This window comes from Chiloscyllium plagiosum, unplaced genomic scaffold (assembly GCF_037043375.1).
Source record: "Chiloscyllium plagiosum isolate Xiang-an unplaced genomic scaffold, Cpla_swu_hap1 HiC_scaffold_3, whole genome shotgun sequence".
NCBI classification, from domain to species: Eukaryota; Metazoa; Chordata; class Chondrichthyes; order Orectolobiformes; family Hemiscylliidae; genus Chiloscyllium; species Chiloscyllium plagiosum.
Window position 1 is genome coordinate 154,724,969 of NW_028270141.1, and position 15,285 is coordinate 154,740,253.

At 43.3% G+C, this 15,285-nt stretch overlaps 1 protein-coding gene across 1 annotated transcript in view; it reads right to left on the bottom strand.

Moving 5' to 3' along the window:
* LOC122540182 (dynein axonemal heavy chain 8-like) overlaps nt 1-15,285 on the bottom strand; it is a 1,370,012-nt gene that overhangs the window by 555,003 nt on the left and 799,724 nt on the right. The window contains exon 46 of the mRNA XM_087976825.1: nt 8,524-8,610. Coding sequence (XP_087832951.1) covers nt 8,524-8,610 — 87 coding nt within the window. The remainder of the gene's footprint in view (nt 1-8,523; nt 8,611-15,285) is intronic.

The following is a 15,285-nucleotide window of genomic DNA, read 5'->3' on the forward strand; positions in this document are numbered from 1 at the left end:
GGTCACTGCAGCTTACCCCTACTAGGCCTTCCCCCCCAACAGTATCCAAAGCGGTATACTTATTGTTGAGGGGAACGGCCACAGGGGATCCCTGCACTGCCTGCTTCCTCCCCTTCCCACCTCTGACTGTTACCCAGCTACCTCTGTCCCTATAGCTTCTATCTATCACCCTCTTAGCCTCTCGAATAATTCTCAGTTCATCCAACTCCAGCTCCAGTTCCCTAACATGGTTTGTGAGGAGCTGGAGCTGGCTGCATTTCCTGCAGATGAAGTCAGCAGGAGCATCGGTGGTCACCCCTAACTCAAACATCCTGCAGGAGGAACATTCCACTGCCTGCGCTGCCATAACTCTACACTTAGTCTCCAAAACAAGAACACTAAGTAGCTTACCTGTTCAGCCGACTGAGTCCTTTTTTATAGATTAGAGGAGGAGGGAGGGTGGGAGACACTACACGTGTAGTGTCTCGGGTTCCTTCTCCACTCAAATCACAATCACTTACCTTCCCGACCAGCTCTGCGCTCCGACTTCACTTCCGCCCAGCTCCCGCCGCTCTCTGCTGCAAAAAGACCGTTGGCGTCGAGGCAAGTTCTTAAATAACAATCACTTATCTTCCCAACCAGCTCTGCGCTCCCACTTTTAGTTCTTGGGAAGGGGCCTACGCAATCAATTATATCCTGTGTGAAAAGGTTCTTTAAATGCGGGAATTGACAATAAAGGTGCTGGTTTTATTATCACCTGTGGCTTACCTACCATTTGGCATGTATGACACATACAGCAAAAGTTAACCACATCCTTGTGCATTCCAGGCCAATAAAATTGTTTTCGTACCTCAGCCTGAGTCTTTCATACCCATCGGTGACCTCCTACAAGTAATTTATGTGCTATCCGTAACACCTTCTGGCTGTATGCTACCGGTCCTTTTTCTCCTCTGCACTAACCTGCTGTGGTCTCCATTTCCATCATAGGATTCTATCTTTCAGATAATAATCCTCTGGAATATACTCTGCCTCCTTATTGGAGTACACATCCACATTTACAGAGGAACCTCGATTATCCGAACGAGATGGGCGGAACTATTTTGTTCAGATAATTGATTATTTGGTTAAGAGATTCAATGCCTTTCCTCTGGGGCTCGGAGTTTTCTGTAAAGTCTGCTCCCCATTCAGGAGATACAGCAGCATCACACTGCACGCGAGCCCCCGTCCCACAACATTGTCCCCTCGCCTGGGTCTCGACTTGTCCAACCCTGACCCCTGCTCACCCCCAACCCCACCCCCTGCCAGCCCCCAACCCCGACTCCGTCCACCCCTAACCCCGCCCACCTCACCCACCCCAACCTGTCCAACCAGCCCCATTCACCCCCAAACCTTGTCCAAACCTGACCCCCTTCCAACCCCAACCCAATCCAACCCCGCCCCCAACCTCGTCCAGCCCCACCCAACATTGGCCACCCACCAACCTCCTAACCCTGTCCAACACCGCCCTTGCTCACCTGCCCCCAAATCCCATCCATCCATTAAGACTGCTGCTGCTACGACTGCCTTTTGGAGATGAGTCGCCAAATAGTGCGCGCACGTGTATGTACACACACACACACCTTTTTACTGCAATGTTTTGACAGGTTCCATCTTTGCCCTGTACAGGACAATATTTGAGAGATTATCTGGGGAAGGGGGGTTAGGGTTCCATGTTTAGGACTCCAGGGAAAGTGTGGGGAGAGAGAGAGACAGAGCAAGTGGGAGGTCAGTCATTTAAAGGTGGTGCCTGTGCTCCCATCAGTCCAGGACAGTTCTCGGCAGCACTTTTAATCACTGTAAACAAAAAATGCGATCAGTGTTGGACACACATTTTTGATGCAATGTTTCTGTTGGGACCTTGAGACTTCCTTTCCATAACCTGATTTTTGGATAATTGGTATTTGGATAATTGAGGTTCCTCTATATATCTTTTATCGTCTTGTCTTGCTGTTGCAAGTCTCTCAGTCTTTCAGGACTAAACACTTCTGCCTGATCCTTTGCCTGTTCATGATTTTGTTACACTATTATGTCAAACAGGGTATTCGCTAACTGAACTTCGACTCCTTCATCCTTCTCTTTACTTTTCACTTCATGTGGTAATTTATAATAGTGGGGTCTGGTCACCACACAGTCTGGGAAAATACCAGGATATTTCTGTTTTAACTTCTCAGTTTCTTGGTCTTCTTTGGGCTTCTCCACAAGAAGGGGTGTCATTCCCACCTTGGATCCTGACAAATCATTCCCAAGAACAAACTGAATTCCTGGAACTGACACTCTGTCAAACACTCCCACTGTAACTTCCCCAGTCTTGAGTTGGCACTCCAACCTGATCTTTCATAAGGGAACGCTAAATGTCTGTCCATCTACCCTAGAAATGACCATACTCTTGGGTAACTGGTCAGAAAGAGTACATATTTGTTCATCCCTTATTATCAGCGAATGGGTAGATACTGTATCTCTCAAAATTATAACTTTTTGTCATTCTCCCTTATTCATTCTGAGTAAACTTTACCCACAGAGGTGAATCCTTTGTAGAGATCAGGTACTAACTCCATACCCAGCCGAATATGTGCATTCTCCTGCAGTTCCTCAGCTCTTCTTGGGGTCTCCTTTACTACTTTCATTAATACCACTGATTTAGCTTCTCTTTCCACATCTTTTCCCACAGCGCGTTTCTTTAACGACCAGGCCTATGACTTAACATGTCCCACCTTACCACAGTGGAAACACCTGAGGCCTTTCACCTCCTTTCCACCCTCTTGGGCTTCTTTTTTAACCTGTGGTAAATTCTTAGCAATGCTCTTTACCGTTTTCTCATCGTGTAGGATTTCTCCTTATCCCAACGTCTATCCCTCATAGGATGAAATTCTGGCTGGAAACTTGCCTTGTGCACCAACGTGTCTTCATCTGTTAATCCTGCTGCCCTTCTCACTTCCTGAACTTTCTGTTCCTCCACATGAATTTTTACCATCTCTGGAAGTGAGCTTTTAAACTCCTCCAGCAGAATAATCTTTCTTAGAGCCTCAAAGGTCCTATCTATTTTCAAAGCACGCAGCCATTCATCAAAATGACTATGTTTAATTCTTTCAAACTCAACGTAAGTCTGACCTGGTTCCTTTATGTTTCTGAACCACTGTCTATATGCTTCTGGTACCAACTCAGAAGCACTTAAAATAGCCTGTTTAACCTCTTCATAATCTCTTGACACCTCATCTGACTGTGTGGGAAATACCTCACTCACTCTGCCTACCAGTTTAATTTGAACTAGCATTACCCGTAAATCCTTGGACCACTCCACCAAATGCTTAGCCAATTTTTCAAATGAAATAAACAAGGCTTCAATATCTTTCTCATCATAATGTGGCAGAGTTTTGACATATTTATATATATACACATATCATTACCTTCTCTTTTAATCTCCATCCTATTAACTTGACTTTGCTGAGTAAATGAGCTGAAAATGTGTTGCTGGAAAAGCTCAGCAGGTCAGGCAGCATCCAAGGAACAGGAGAATCGAAGTTTCGGGCATAAGCCCTTCTTCAGGAATCTTCAAGTTCAAATTATCTCTCTCTCTTTTTCTCTCCCTTTCTTCTCTCTCTTTGCTCAGCTAAGAACCTTCTCTCTCTCTTTCGCTTTCTCACTCCCTCTCTTCTCCCGCACTTCTTTCTCTCTCCCTCTCTACCTTTACTGCACATGGCTGTTTCTCTGATACACCAAAGTATTTGGGCAATTCCCTTACAATTTCACTTTACTCTTGTCCTTGGTTAAACCCAAATCTAATTTCTTTGTTAATTCTAAAAGTATGGCTTTTTTCTTTCCTTCTCAACTTTCTTGGCAAATTTGAGAATCATTTTCAAATCCTAGAACCTCTTTAGCAATTTTAAGAGCCATTTCTCTTACTTTTAATTTAATCAACTATGAGTTGAAACTAAACAAATTGTCTCACCCACGCTTTATATAGTTAAAAATCACACAGCACCAGGTTGTCACCTGATGAAGGAGCATCGCTCCGAAAGCTAGTGTGCTTCCAATTAAACCTGTTGGACTATAACCTGGTGTTGTGTGATTTTTAACTTTGTACACCCCAGTCCAACACCGGCATCTCCGAATCATGACGCTTTATATAAACCTGCAAGTTTAGGACACCAACCTGCAAGTGTTTAAATATGGGATTTTTCGTACCATCAAATCTATTCAAATCTGTCTAAACCAGTTCAAATCCCGATGACAAGCCCCTAAAGTGTTTCAACATGGGGTAAACCCTCCTGCTTAATTTAAACCGGCAACAGAGAAAAGATTTATCCCGTGCAGCGATCTGTGAAAATCCGAGAGGCCAAGAACTATTTAAAATAAAAGTTAACAACTTTATTTCTTAAAGTATAACAGAGAATAATTAGCTAATGACTATTTTTTTCTCTAACTATCTTTTACATTCTCCTTCTACAATACTAGTCCGATAAACTTTTATCAAAAATTCAAAACCAGCCAGATGTCAAATCTTCTCTTCCTCGGTCTTCTTTTCTTCTTAGGGATTTCTGTTTCACAGATCATTGATCAATAAAGGTACCTTTAAGAGAGCTATTCTCCGGGCAGTCTTCATGTGTTGTTGGCTTGGCAGTTCTCCTCCCAACTGTTCAATTTTCCCCAGTTTTATACTTCCACAGCATAGGATTGTGTCATTGGCTTTAAAGATTGTCAATATACTGAATTCAAACTTTTTTCAGGGTGTAATTTAAACTAATTGGCCTAATTTGAATTTATTTTGGTGTCTCCAGGTAACCAGCTAATCAAGTTGTTTGACCAAATGTTACATTATATCTTTTTCAGAACACTTGGTGTTGTGTCAGGTAGTTCTGTTAGTTTTTAACTGTCTTAAAGGTACAGTACACCCACATCTTCATAACACTATGTTTAGGTTCTCCAGGTGTTCTTTATGGGTCTTCCCTGTTATTAGCATGCCATCTTGGTAAATGGTGGCCTGGGATGGACCTTGTAATCTGGTCTGCTGAAAAAAATGCACAGGCGGACAATATCTCAAATAGCAGCCTTGTATATTGGTACAAACCCTCATGGGTAATATCTGTAGCATACTTCTGGGAATCCTCACCTAACCACAACTGCAAGTCTGTGTGGCTCATGTCCAGCTTTGTGAAGCACAGTCCCCCTGCCAGCTTTATGTATAAATCCTCTATGTGAGGAATTCGATATTTATCCAGCTGTGAAAAGCAGTCTACTGTTTGTTTAAAATCCCCACAAAGGCAAACTGGTCCATTATGCTTCACAATCAGTCTAACCGATGCTGCCCATTCCACAAACTGGGCTGGTTTGAAGGTTCCTTTGCTTTCCAGCCTCCTGATTTCTGCCTCTATTTTTGTCTGTAAGTCAAATGGCACTGGACAGGCATTTCAGAATTGCTTCCTGGTCAACATGCAAATTGGCCTTGGCTTCATGGATAATCCTTAAACCTTGCTGAAAATCTTCTAGGAATCCAATTAGAGCTTCACTCAAGCAGCCATTTTCTCATTGAAAAATGTTGAGCCAATCTAGGTAAATCTCTCTCAACCAATTTCCCCCCTTTGAGCTTGGACCCGAGCCTTTTACACCAATCAGTGGTAACTGAAACAGCTGCTTCTCATAAGAGAGCAGATCCGAAGTTGTACCCTTAATCTGGAAAGGCTCCCAGGCATAGGTTCTCAGTCTAGCCCAAGTCTTTCACAAACTTAAGGGTTAGAGTCCACAGTGAATTGTGTTTAAGGCAGACTCCATGATCACTGAAACTGCCACGCTGGTCTCTCTCTCCATTAGAACTGAGTGACCATTTAACCAAGCATTTATTTTGATTGATTCTGATTTGGATGCTATTAAGCAGTTGAACTATGTGGGGGGCACGGTGGCACAGTGGGTGGCACGGTGGCTAGCACTGCTGCCTCACAGCACCTGAGACCCGGGTTCAATTCCCACCTCAGGCGACTGACTGTGTGGAGTTTGCACGTTCTCCCCGTGTTTGCGTGGGTTTCCTCCGGGTGCTCCGGTTTCCTCCCACAGTCCAAAAGATGTGCAGGGTCAGGTGAATTGGCCATGCTAAATTGCCCGTAGTGTTAGGTAAGGGGTAAATGTAGGGGTATGGGTGGGTTTCACTTCGGCGGGTCGGTGTGGACTTGTTGGGCCGAAGGGCCTGTTTCCACACTGTAATGTAATCTAATCTAATCTATTCTAAACCAGGTTTCAGTGGACTTTCCAGGCTGTGCACTCTCCTGGATACTGACCTATGAATTCTGTTACTCAATTTAGGTATAGTGGGAGCCTTTTGCTGTCTTAAGTCCACATATCAGCATCAATTACAATGGGTTTCCAGCCCAGATCCCGAAGAAATTTTTAACCATTTGGCCAATGCTTGGTTTTGTTTTGGTGTTTTGCTGTGGGTTGACCGTGGGGACATGTTCTGAGTGAGGCTATGTGGTGTTCCCCAAGCTCAGTCAGATTGGCAAGGGGATCCATTGCAATACCTTGCAACTCATATGCTCCATTTGCTGCATTTTCCAATGATAAAGTCAGTTGTAGTGACTGTTTAAAGATCAGTTGGGTTTCAGCGGGTAGGCATTTTTGCATGGTTACATCATTCTTGTCACCACTGAAATAGCTCCACACAGAGGTTGGTAACCCATCACTAAGCCACCCTTCATTTACATGTGGAAAGTCCTCGACACTAATCCAGCTCACAGCCAACTCTTAAGAGTGTCAGGATGTCTGACATTCTTGTTTTTATCTGTCAGCCAAGGATCCCCAGTTGGGCTCAGGGAACTTATATTCCATGTAGTCTACTTGGCAGATCTTGTTACAATCAAACAGACCTCATTTCAGTTGTGGGGAAACACTAAGACTTGAGTGTTTCTATTTGCAGCTGAAACATAGTGGTGAGCCAGTATCATGATTTACATTCTGCCATGACATGGTAAGACTAATCTCATACAATCTTCTGCTCAAAGTAAAATATTGTTCTCCTTTCAATCCTGATGCACTGTGACTGTGGTGTGTACCCATCTAAAGAATGTGCTGCCATAATTCACTAAGGCTCCTTCAACAGCATCTTCTGACTCACACCGTTTACCATTTGGAAGGGCAAGGGCAGCAGATGTATGGTGCTATGAAGTTGTAGGCATGTGCTGTACCTTTAAGAGTGAAAGCTGGCAAGCCTGAAATGTGAGTGACTGCAGGCACAGAGTCTGCTGGATAATTTGAAGATATAACATTTGAGATGTCGCTCAGGTAGTGAGTTGCGACACAACAATTCGAATTTAGCCAATCAGTTTAAATTATGGCCCAAGATACCAAAGCCCAATTGAATTTGAATATCACTATTTTGACAACATTAAACCAATGAGACAATCTGATGTTTTGGGGTATAAAAAGTTTGGACCATTAGCTAGAGAGGCAAAGAGCACCAATAAAGTCTACCCGCAGATCCGTTCTCTGAAAGGTACCTTTATCTATGAAAGACCTGTGAAGCAGAATACCAAAGAAAAGAAGACAGGAAGAAATAAAGCGAAAATAGACAGCTAGCTGGTTTTGAAACTTTATTTTTTGTAAATCTTATTTGGGGATTTTATCTGATCCATGTAGTGTTATAGGGTGGGAGGTAAATAAATCGATCAGACAAAGGAGGCTTACAATGTAGATAGTTGTTGTTTGATATTCTCTTTTCTTGGAATTAATGAATAAATTATTAATTTTTTCTTTAAATAGTGGGATTTGGGTAGTTCTTTGTCAGTCATGCTTTAACAGATTACGAGGCGAGATGAGCTTTTCTGTGTGTCTGGTTTAAATTAGCAGTGAGGTTTGCCCCATGGCGTAACAATGGGAACACTACCATCTGCCCTCACTCATTCCTGACCTAGAAATATACCACCATTCCTTCAGTGTCATTGAGACTAAATCTTGGAGTGCTCTCTTCCTTACAGCCTTTTGCTTGTCCCTATATCTCAAGAACTGAAGCTGTTGAAGAAGGCTGCTCACTGCAACCTTCTCCAGGGTGATTCAAGATTGGCAATAAATGTTGACCTAACCAACAATGCCCATATTCAAAATAAAATTTTAATTAAAAATTTGGCTACCCAAATTAAAAGTGAAAATCTGCTGTTATCAGACAGAACTTGCACATTCTGGGTCCCACAGTACAGAGCTGCCAAAATCCCACTTTAGTGAAAGCAACTGCTGATTTAATTGGCCAGATATGTCCATTTGGTGCATAAGCACAAAACTGAAGCCAACTCCACACTGACCATGAGAAATTGGAATGAGCTGTATCCAGGGGTAAGATTTTCAATGTTAGGTCTTATTTGCCATTGCGTTTTGTCAGGACATAGTCTCAAAAAATAATTAAAACATATATCATTATGAAATTTCTTTCTTGCAGTAGATTTCAATTCAGGGGACTGGAATTAAAATTCACTTGAGTTTATATTTTTGGATACATGCAACGTCTCAGTTTTGAACAATGTCTCTCACCTGTCTGTCTGGTACCATCATGGCTACTGTCCTAAATTGAATTTTTAGATTTTCTGGCAGTTCTTGGCGTCCTGCATACCCAGGATTCTGTGAGGGAGAAAAAAAGAGATTTAAGAATTCTTACAATGATGTGAATTGAAAGATAATTGAAGACGTGCATTTAGTAAGAAATTATGAAATTACACACAGTGTCTCAGTGCAGTTTCAGAAAGGTCTGGACAATAGAAACAATTTACACTTGATGTCTTTGTAATGCATCAGCAATATTCCATCTGCTTTTTCAATAATTTATTGTACATGCATATGAACAGTTAGCAATTCATGTAATACAATAACTGGATCCTTCTGTGCTTTGGAGATCAGCAATCTATTGCAAAACAAGACTTGCTTTTCTATTCTTCCTGCAAAAGTAGTGATGTTTATCTTACCTATGATATTCAACCTGTCAAATTCTTGCCCAGTCAGTTACTTTATCTAAATCCCTTTGCAGGATCTTTATTAGTTTCTGACCTACTGTTGTGTCATCAGCAAATTCAGATGTCATATTCTCATTTTTAATATTAGTTCATTGGACATGGGCATAAATGGCTAAGCCAGCATTTATTCTCCATTCCTAATTGCCCAGAGTGGAGTTAAAGTTTAATCATGTTGCTGTGGTTCCACAGTCGTGGTTTTATTTAGTAAAGCAAATCAATTAAGCTCTTAGGACTGAAATAATCTCAACTTATTCTCAAACTGTAAGTAGGTCTGAGGACTGACTTGTTGAGTTTAGCTGTTCATGGAATGTCACCCTGACCAGACCAGGTGAGGTGAGTCCAAAACCTGGTCAGCATGGGAGGCAATCCCAGAGCAGGCCAGCATTATAGGCAACTCCCAGCATGAGTCCTGGACTGGAGGACACCGTGGGGAGGCGGATCCTGGACTGGAGGCCAGGGTTAGGAGAGAAATCTCAGACCAGAGGCCAGCGCAGGAATGGGAGTCCTGGATAGGAGGCCAGTGTTGGGAGGAGACTCCCCGACCAGGGGCCAGTGCGGGTAGGGGAGTACTGGTCTGGGGGTCAGTGCAGGGAGGCCCAGTCCCGGACAGGAGGCCGGAATTGGGAGGAGAGTCCTGGTCCGGGGGCCAGTGCGGGGAGGGGGGTCCGCGATCGGGGGCCAGTGCAGGGAGGGGAGTCCCAGACAGGAGGCCAGAGCGGGGAGGGTGGTCCCAGATAGGAAACCAGCACGGGGAGGGGGGGGGGTCCTAGACAGGAGGCCAGCACAGGGTGAGGGGTCCCAGACTGAAGGCCAGCGTGGGGAGGGGGGTCCCAGACAGGAGGCCAGCATGGGGTGAGGGGTCCCAGACAGGAGGCCAGCACAGGGTGAGGGGTCTCAGACAGGAGGCCAGCACAGGGTGAGGGGTCTCAGACAGGAGGCCAGTGTGGGGAGGGGGGGGGTCCCAGACAGGAGGCCAGTGTGTGGAGGTGGAGGGGTGGGGGTGGAAGGGGAGCGGGGGGGGGGGGGGGAGTCCCAGACAGGAGGCCAGCATGTGGAGGGGAGTCCCAGACAGGAGTCCAACACGGGGAGGGGAGTCCTAGACTGGGAGCTGCCACGGGCGAGGCAAGGTCCTTGTGGATTGCAAGTGATGCATTGAGTTTTGAAGCTTGGCATGGTCTGGAGACTTGGCTCAGTGCGGGCTGGAGGCTAGGTGCTGGCATGGATTGATGAAATGGATTGTAACTTGAGTATTTTTTAAAAGCTTTTTATTCTCATGCTGGACTTTTATTTATTATTCTTTCAATTGTGTAACAAATATTTTAGTATCTGCACCTAGGTACACTGCACCTCAGATGCTGCCATAATTGGACACATTGCAAACTTTTAACTGCACTCCTTCGAGTGTGCATGACACCAAAGGCTAATTCAAACCAAATTCATTCCTCATACTTTCAGCTGTCAGTCCCTCTTGGCCGATTTGATTGCAATATCAACTCCACTTTTCTGTCTAAACCAAAGATGTTTCACCATTTTACTTATCAAGAATCCATCTGCTTCTACCTTAAAAAGTTCAAAGCAATACATTTTGAGGAGGGAAGGTCCCAGACAAAAGACTGAGAAAATAAACATTCTTCTTATCTCTGTCTTAAAAGGGCAATTTGTTATTTTTGAATTGCATCCTTTAGGTTGAAGTTCTCCCATAAGGTGAAACATCCTTTCCATGTGTGTCCTGTCAAGAATCCCTCAAGATCTTAACAAGTTGTCTCTCACTTTTCTAAACTTCAGCAGATACAAATGCAGTCTGTCCAACCTCTACCCTGAAGACAACCTGCCTATTCTCGGTATTCGTCTCAAAAAAACCTTCTTTCAACTGTTTCCAATGCATTTACATTCTTCTATAAATCAGAGACCAAAAATGTACATAATACTGTAGATGTGATCTCACCGATGCCTAATTTAAATGAAACTTCCTTACTCTTATAGAATCTTAGAATCTGTACAGTGTGGAAACATGTCATTTGGCCCATCAAGTCCACGCTGAACCTCCGAGCATTCCCTCTCCCTATCCCTGTAATCTTTCATTTTCCATGGCTAACCCACCTAATCTGCACATCCCTGAATACTATGAACAATTTAGCATGACTAATCCACCTAACCTGACACCTTTGGACTGTGAGAGGAAACCGGAGCACCTGATGGAAACCCACACAGGCACTGGAAGAACTTGTTAAGTCTACACAGACAGTCACCCGAGGGTTGAATCAAGCCCAAAACCCTGGCGCTGTGAGGCAGCAATGCTCAGCACTGATAATATACATGGGAATTTTCTTCTAGAAGGTAGTCATATATCTTAGCTTAATTACTACAAATTCAGTACTCAATTATGAATTTTGTTACTTTTTTAAAAGTTCTGAGATGAGCACTTGAAATGTCATAATAATGAAAGCGATAAGTCCAGTGTGACAAAGTGAGAGAAGTGTAGGTAGATGTATTTGATGATACAGACTCAATTGACCAAACAAGCGCATCTCCTGCACTGTGTGATTCTATGATTCTATGAAAGAAGTAAACAAGAGAATTTAGCAGATAGAATTTCAGGAGACTCATTTCCTGCACTTGACCAAAAGTAGGAATTGCAGGGAGAATGAACAAATTCACTGTAGTATTAAATTGTTCTGTTTTTGATTAGTTGTGATGTGGAGGTGCTGGTGTTGGACTGGGGTGGACAAAGTTAAATATTACACAAAACCAGACTACGGTTCAACAAGTTTATTTGGAAGCATAAGCTTTTGGAGTGCTGCTCGTTTGTCAGGTTGCTAGTGGAGCAGGATCATAGGACACAGAATTTATAGTATATTATAAATTACTATATATTATGTCCTCTGATCCTGCCCCACAAGCTACTTGACAAAGGAGAAGTGCTCTGAAAACTTGTCTTTCAAATAAACCTGTTGGACTATAAGCTGGTGTTGTGTGATTTTTAACTTTAAATTCATTGTGTGTAATAACTGATCTGTGGTCAAAGCGCTTGATCGGTCAAGCTCGAATGTGGACATGAGAAATGAAATAGTGGAAGCCAAGTAGCAGCACTCAAGCTGGCAAGATGGAATGAATGATGTGGCATAGTGATTAGTGCTGAGGCTTATTTGCATTTGATTGTAAATGGGGATTCTGGGTAATCCAAGATGGAGGACGGGAAAAATTTCTGGCTGTAACAGCTGCTCCTTTTTTTGAGGTATTTTAGGTGTTGGAGGTGATTTCCTCAAATTCCAGGAGCAGCAATTACTGTTTTATATACTGTTGCATTGTTTTGGAACTTTGGGAAAAAATGTCAAAACAACAGCAGTTTTAAAAGGGGGAAGAACAGACAAAGGAAGCACATGGTGAGGACAGTGCAGGAGAGAGAGAAAGAGAGAACCTGCACAGTTACTGTCTTTGCTATTTTTGAATTCATGTATCGCTGGACATTGGAAGGCATCTGGGAAAATTAACAAACAGTGAATTTCACAACTAATCTTGGAGGAACCTGTTTGGGCTAAGTTCACAACACAGAATCAGATAAGTTAATCATTGTTTGAAGTCTGTCCAATAGAAAGGCTGCAGTAGTGAGTACAGTGGTTCTTTCTTGATTATATGTTTTTGGAGATAAGTCTCGTGATTAAACTTAAAATATAAGCCATAACTATTAACTTAACCTGATGCAGTGTTTTGTAGAGGAATAAGACAGTGTTATTTTCTGGGTCTGTAGATTGTGAAGGAGCAAAAATGGCCTTTGCAGTGATATGTACTTCTTGTCAGATGTGGGAGTATAAGGGTTACTGCAGATTATATCTGCCATAAATGCTGTTGGATGCGAATCTTATCAGATTGAGTGGATTGGTTGGAGAGACAGTTAGAAGCGATGAGGAATTTGCAACAGCAACAGTATGTGATAGATGGCAGTTATAGAAAAGGGTGAAAGTCTCAGATATAGTCACAGAGATGGGTTAACTCCAGGAGGGGTAAGAGAGGTAGGCACCTAGGGCAGCAGTCTTTTGTGGATATATCCATTTCAAACAGATATGCTGTTTTGGAAAATGCAGGGGGTGATGGATTCTCAGGGAAACGTAGCACGAACAGCCAAGATTCTGGTATTGAGACTGGCTCTAATGCAATGAGGGGTACGTCAGCTTCCAAGAGATAAATTGTGTTAGGGGATTCTGTAGTCCGAGGTACAGACAGACGTTTCTGTGGCCAGCAGAGAAAAAGCAGAATGGTGAGTTGTTTCCCTGGTGCCAGGATCAAGGATGTCTCAGAGAGGGTGCAGAATGTTCTCACGGGGGAGAGGGGCCAGCAAGAGGTCATTGTCCACATTGGAACCAACGATATAGGAAGGGAAAAGGTTGAGATTCTGAAGGGAGATTACAGAGAGTTGGGCAGAAACTTAAAAAGGAGATCCTCAAGGGTAGTAATATCTGGATTATTCCCAGGGCTATGAGCCAGTGAGGGCAGGAATAGAAGGATAGAGCAGATGAATGCATGGCTGAGAAGCTGGTGTATGGGAGAAGGATTCACATTTTTAGATCATTGGAATCTCTTTTGGGGTAGGAGTGAACTGTACAAGAAGGACGGATTGCAAAGGGGAAGGGGAAGGGGAAGGGGACGAATATATTGGCAGGGAAGTTTGCTAGAACTGCTCGGGAGGATTTAAACTAGTAAGGTGGGGGTGTGGGACCCAGGGAGATAGTGAGGAAAGAGATCAATCTGAGACTGGTACAGTTGAGAACAGAAGTGAGTCAACAGTCAGGGCGGGCAGGGACAAGGTAGGACTAATAAATTAAACTGCATTTATTTCAATGCAAGTGGCCTAGCAGGGAAGGCAGATGAACTCAGGGCATAGTTAGGAACATGGGACTGGGCTATCATAGCAATTACAGAAACATGGCTCAGGGATGGGCAGGACTGGCAGCTTAATGTTCCAGGATACAAATGCTACAGGAAGGACAGAAAGGAAGGCAAGAGAGGAGGGGGAGTGGCATTTTTGATAAGGGATAACATTACAGCTGTGCTGAGGGAGGATATTCCCGGAAATACATCCAGGGAAGTTATTTGGGTGGAACGGAGAAATAAGAAAGGGATGATCACCTTATTGGAATTGTATTATAGACCCCCTAATAGTCAGAGAGAACTTGAGAAACAAACTTGTAAGGAGATCTCAGCTATCTGTAAGAATAATAGGGTTGTTATGGTAGGGGATTTTAACTTTCCAAACATCGACTGGGACTGCCATAGTGTTAAAGGTTTAGATGGAGAGGAATTTCTTAAGTGCTTACAAGACAATTTTCTGATTCAGTATGTGGATGTTTCACACCTTCTCTAGTGGGTACATGATCTACTCTTGGGAAATAAGTCAGGGCGGGTGACTGAGGTGTCAGTGGGGGAGCACTTTGGGGCCAGCGACCATAATTCTACTGTTTTACCGTTTTACCATAGTGATGCAAAAGGATAGCCCAGATCTAAAAGTTGAAGTTCTAAATTGGAGAAAGGCTAATTTTGACAGTATTAGGCAAGAATTTTTGAAAGCAGATTGGAGGCAGATGTTCGCAGGTAAAGGGACAGCTGGAAAATGGGAAGCCTTCAGAAATGAGATAACAAGAATCCAGAGAAATTATATTCCAGTCTGGGTGAAAGGAAAGGCTGGTAGGTATAGGGAATGCTGAATGACTAAAGAAATTGAGGGTTTGGTTAAGAAAAAGAAGGAAGCATATGTCAGGTATAGACAGGATAGATTGAGTGAATCCTTGGAAGAGTATAAAGAAAGCAGGAGTATACTTAAGAGGGAAATCAGGAGGGCAAAAAGGGGTCATGAGATAGCTTTGGCAAATAGAATTAAAGAGAATCCAAAAGGGTTTTTACAAATATATTAAGGACAAAAGGGTAACTAGGGAGAGAATAGGGCCCCTCAAAGATCAGCAAGGCAGCCTTTATGTGGAGCCACAGAAAATGGGGGAGATACTAAATGGATATTTTGCATCAGTATTTACTGTGGAAAAGGATATAGAAGATATAGACTATAGGGAAATAGATGGTGACATCTTGCAAAATGTCCAGATTACAGAGGAGGAAGTGATGGATGTCTTGAAACGGTTAAAAGTGGATAAATCCCCAGGACCTGATCAGGTGTACCCTAGAACTCTGCGGGAAGCTAGGGAAGTGATTGCTGGGCCTCTTGCTGAGATATTTGTATCATCGATAGTAACAGGTGAGGTGCCGGAAGACTGGAGGTTGGCTAACGTGGTGCGCCTGT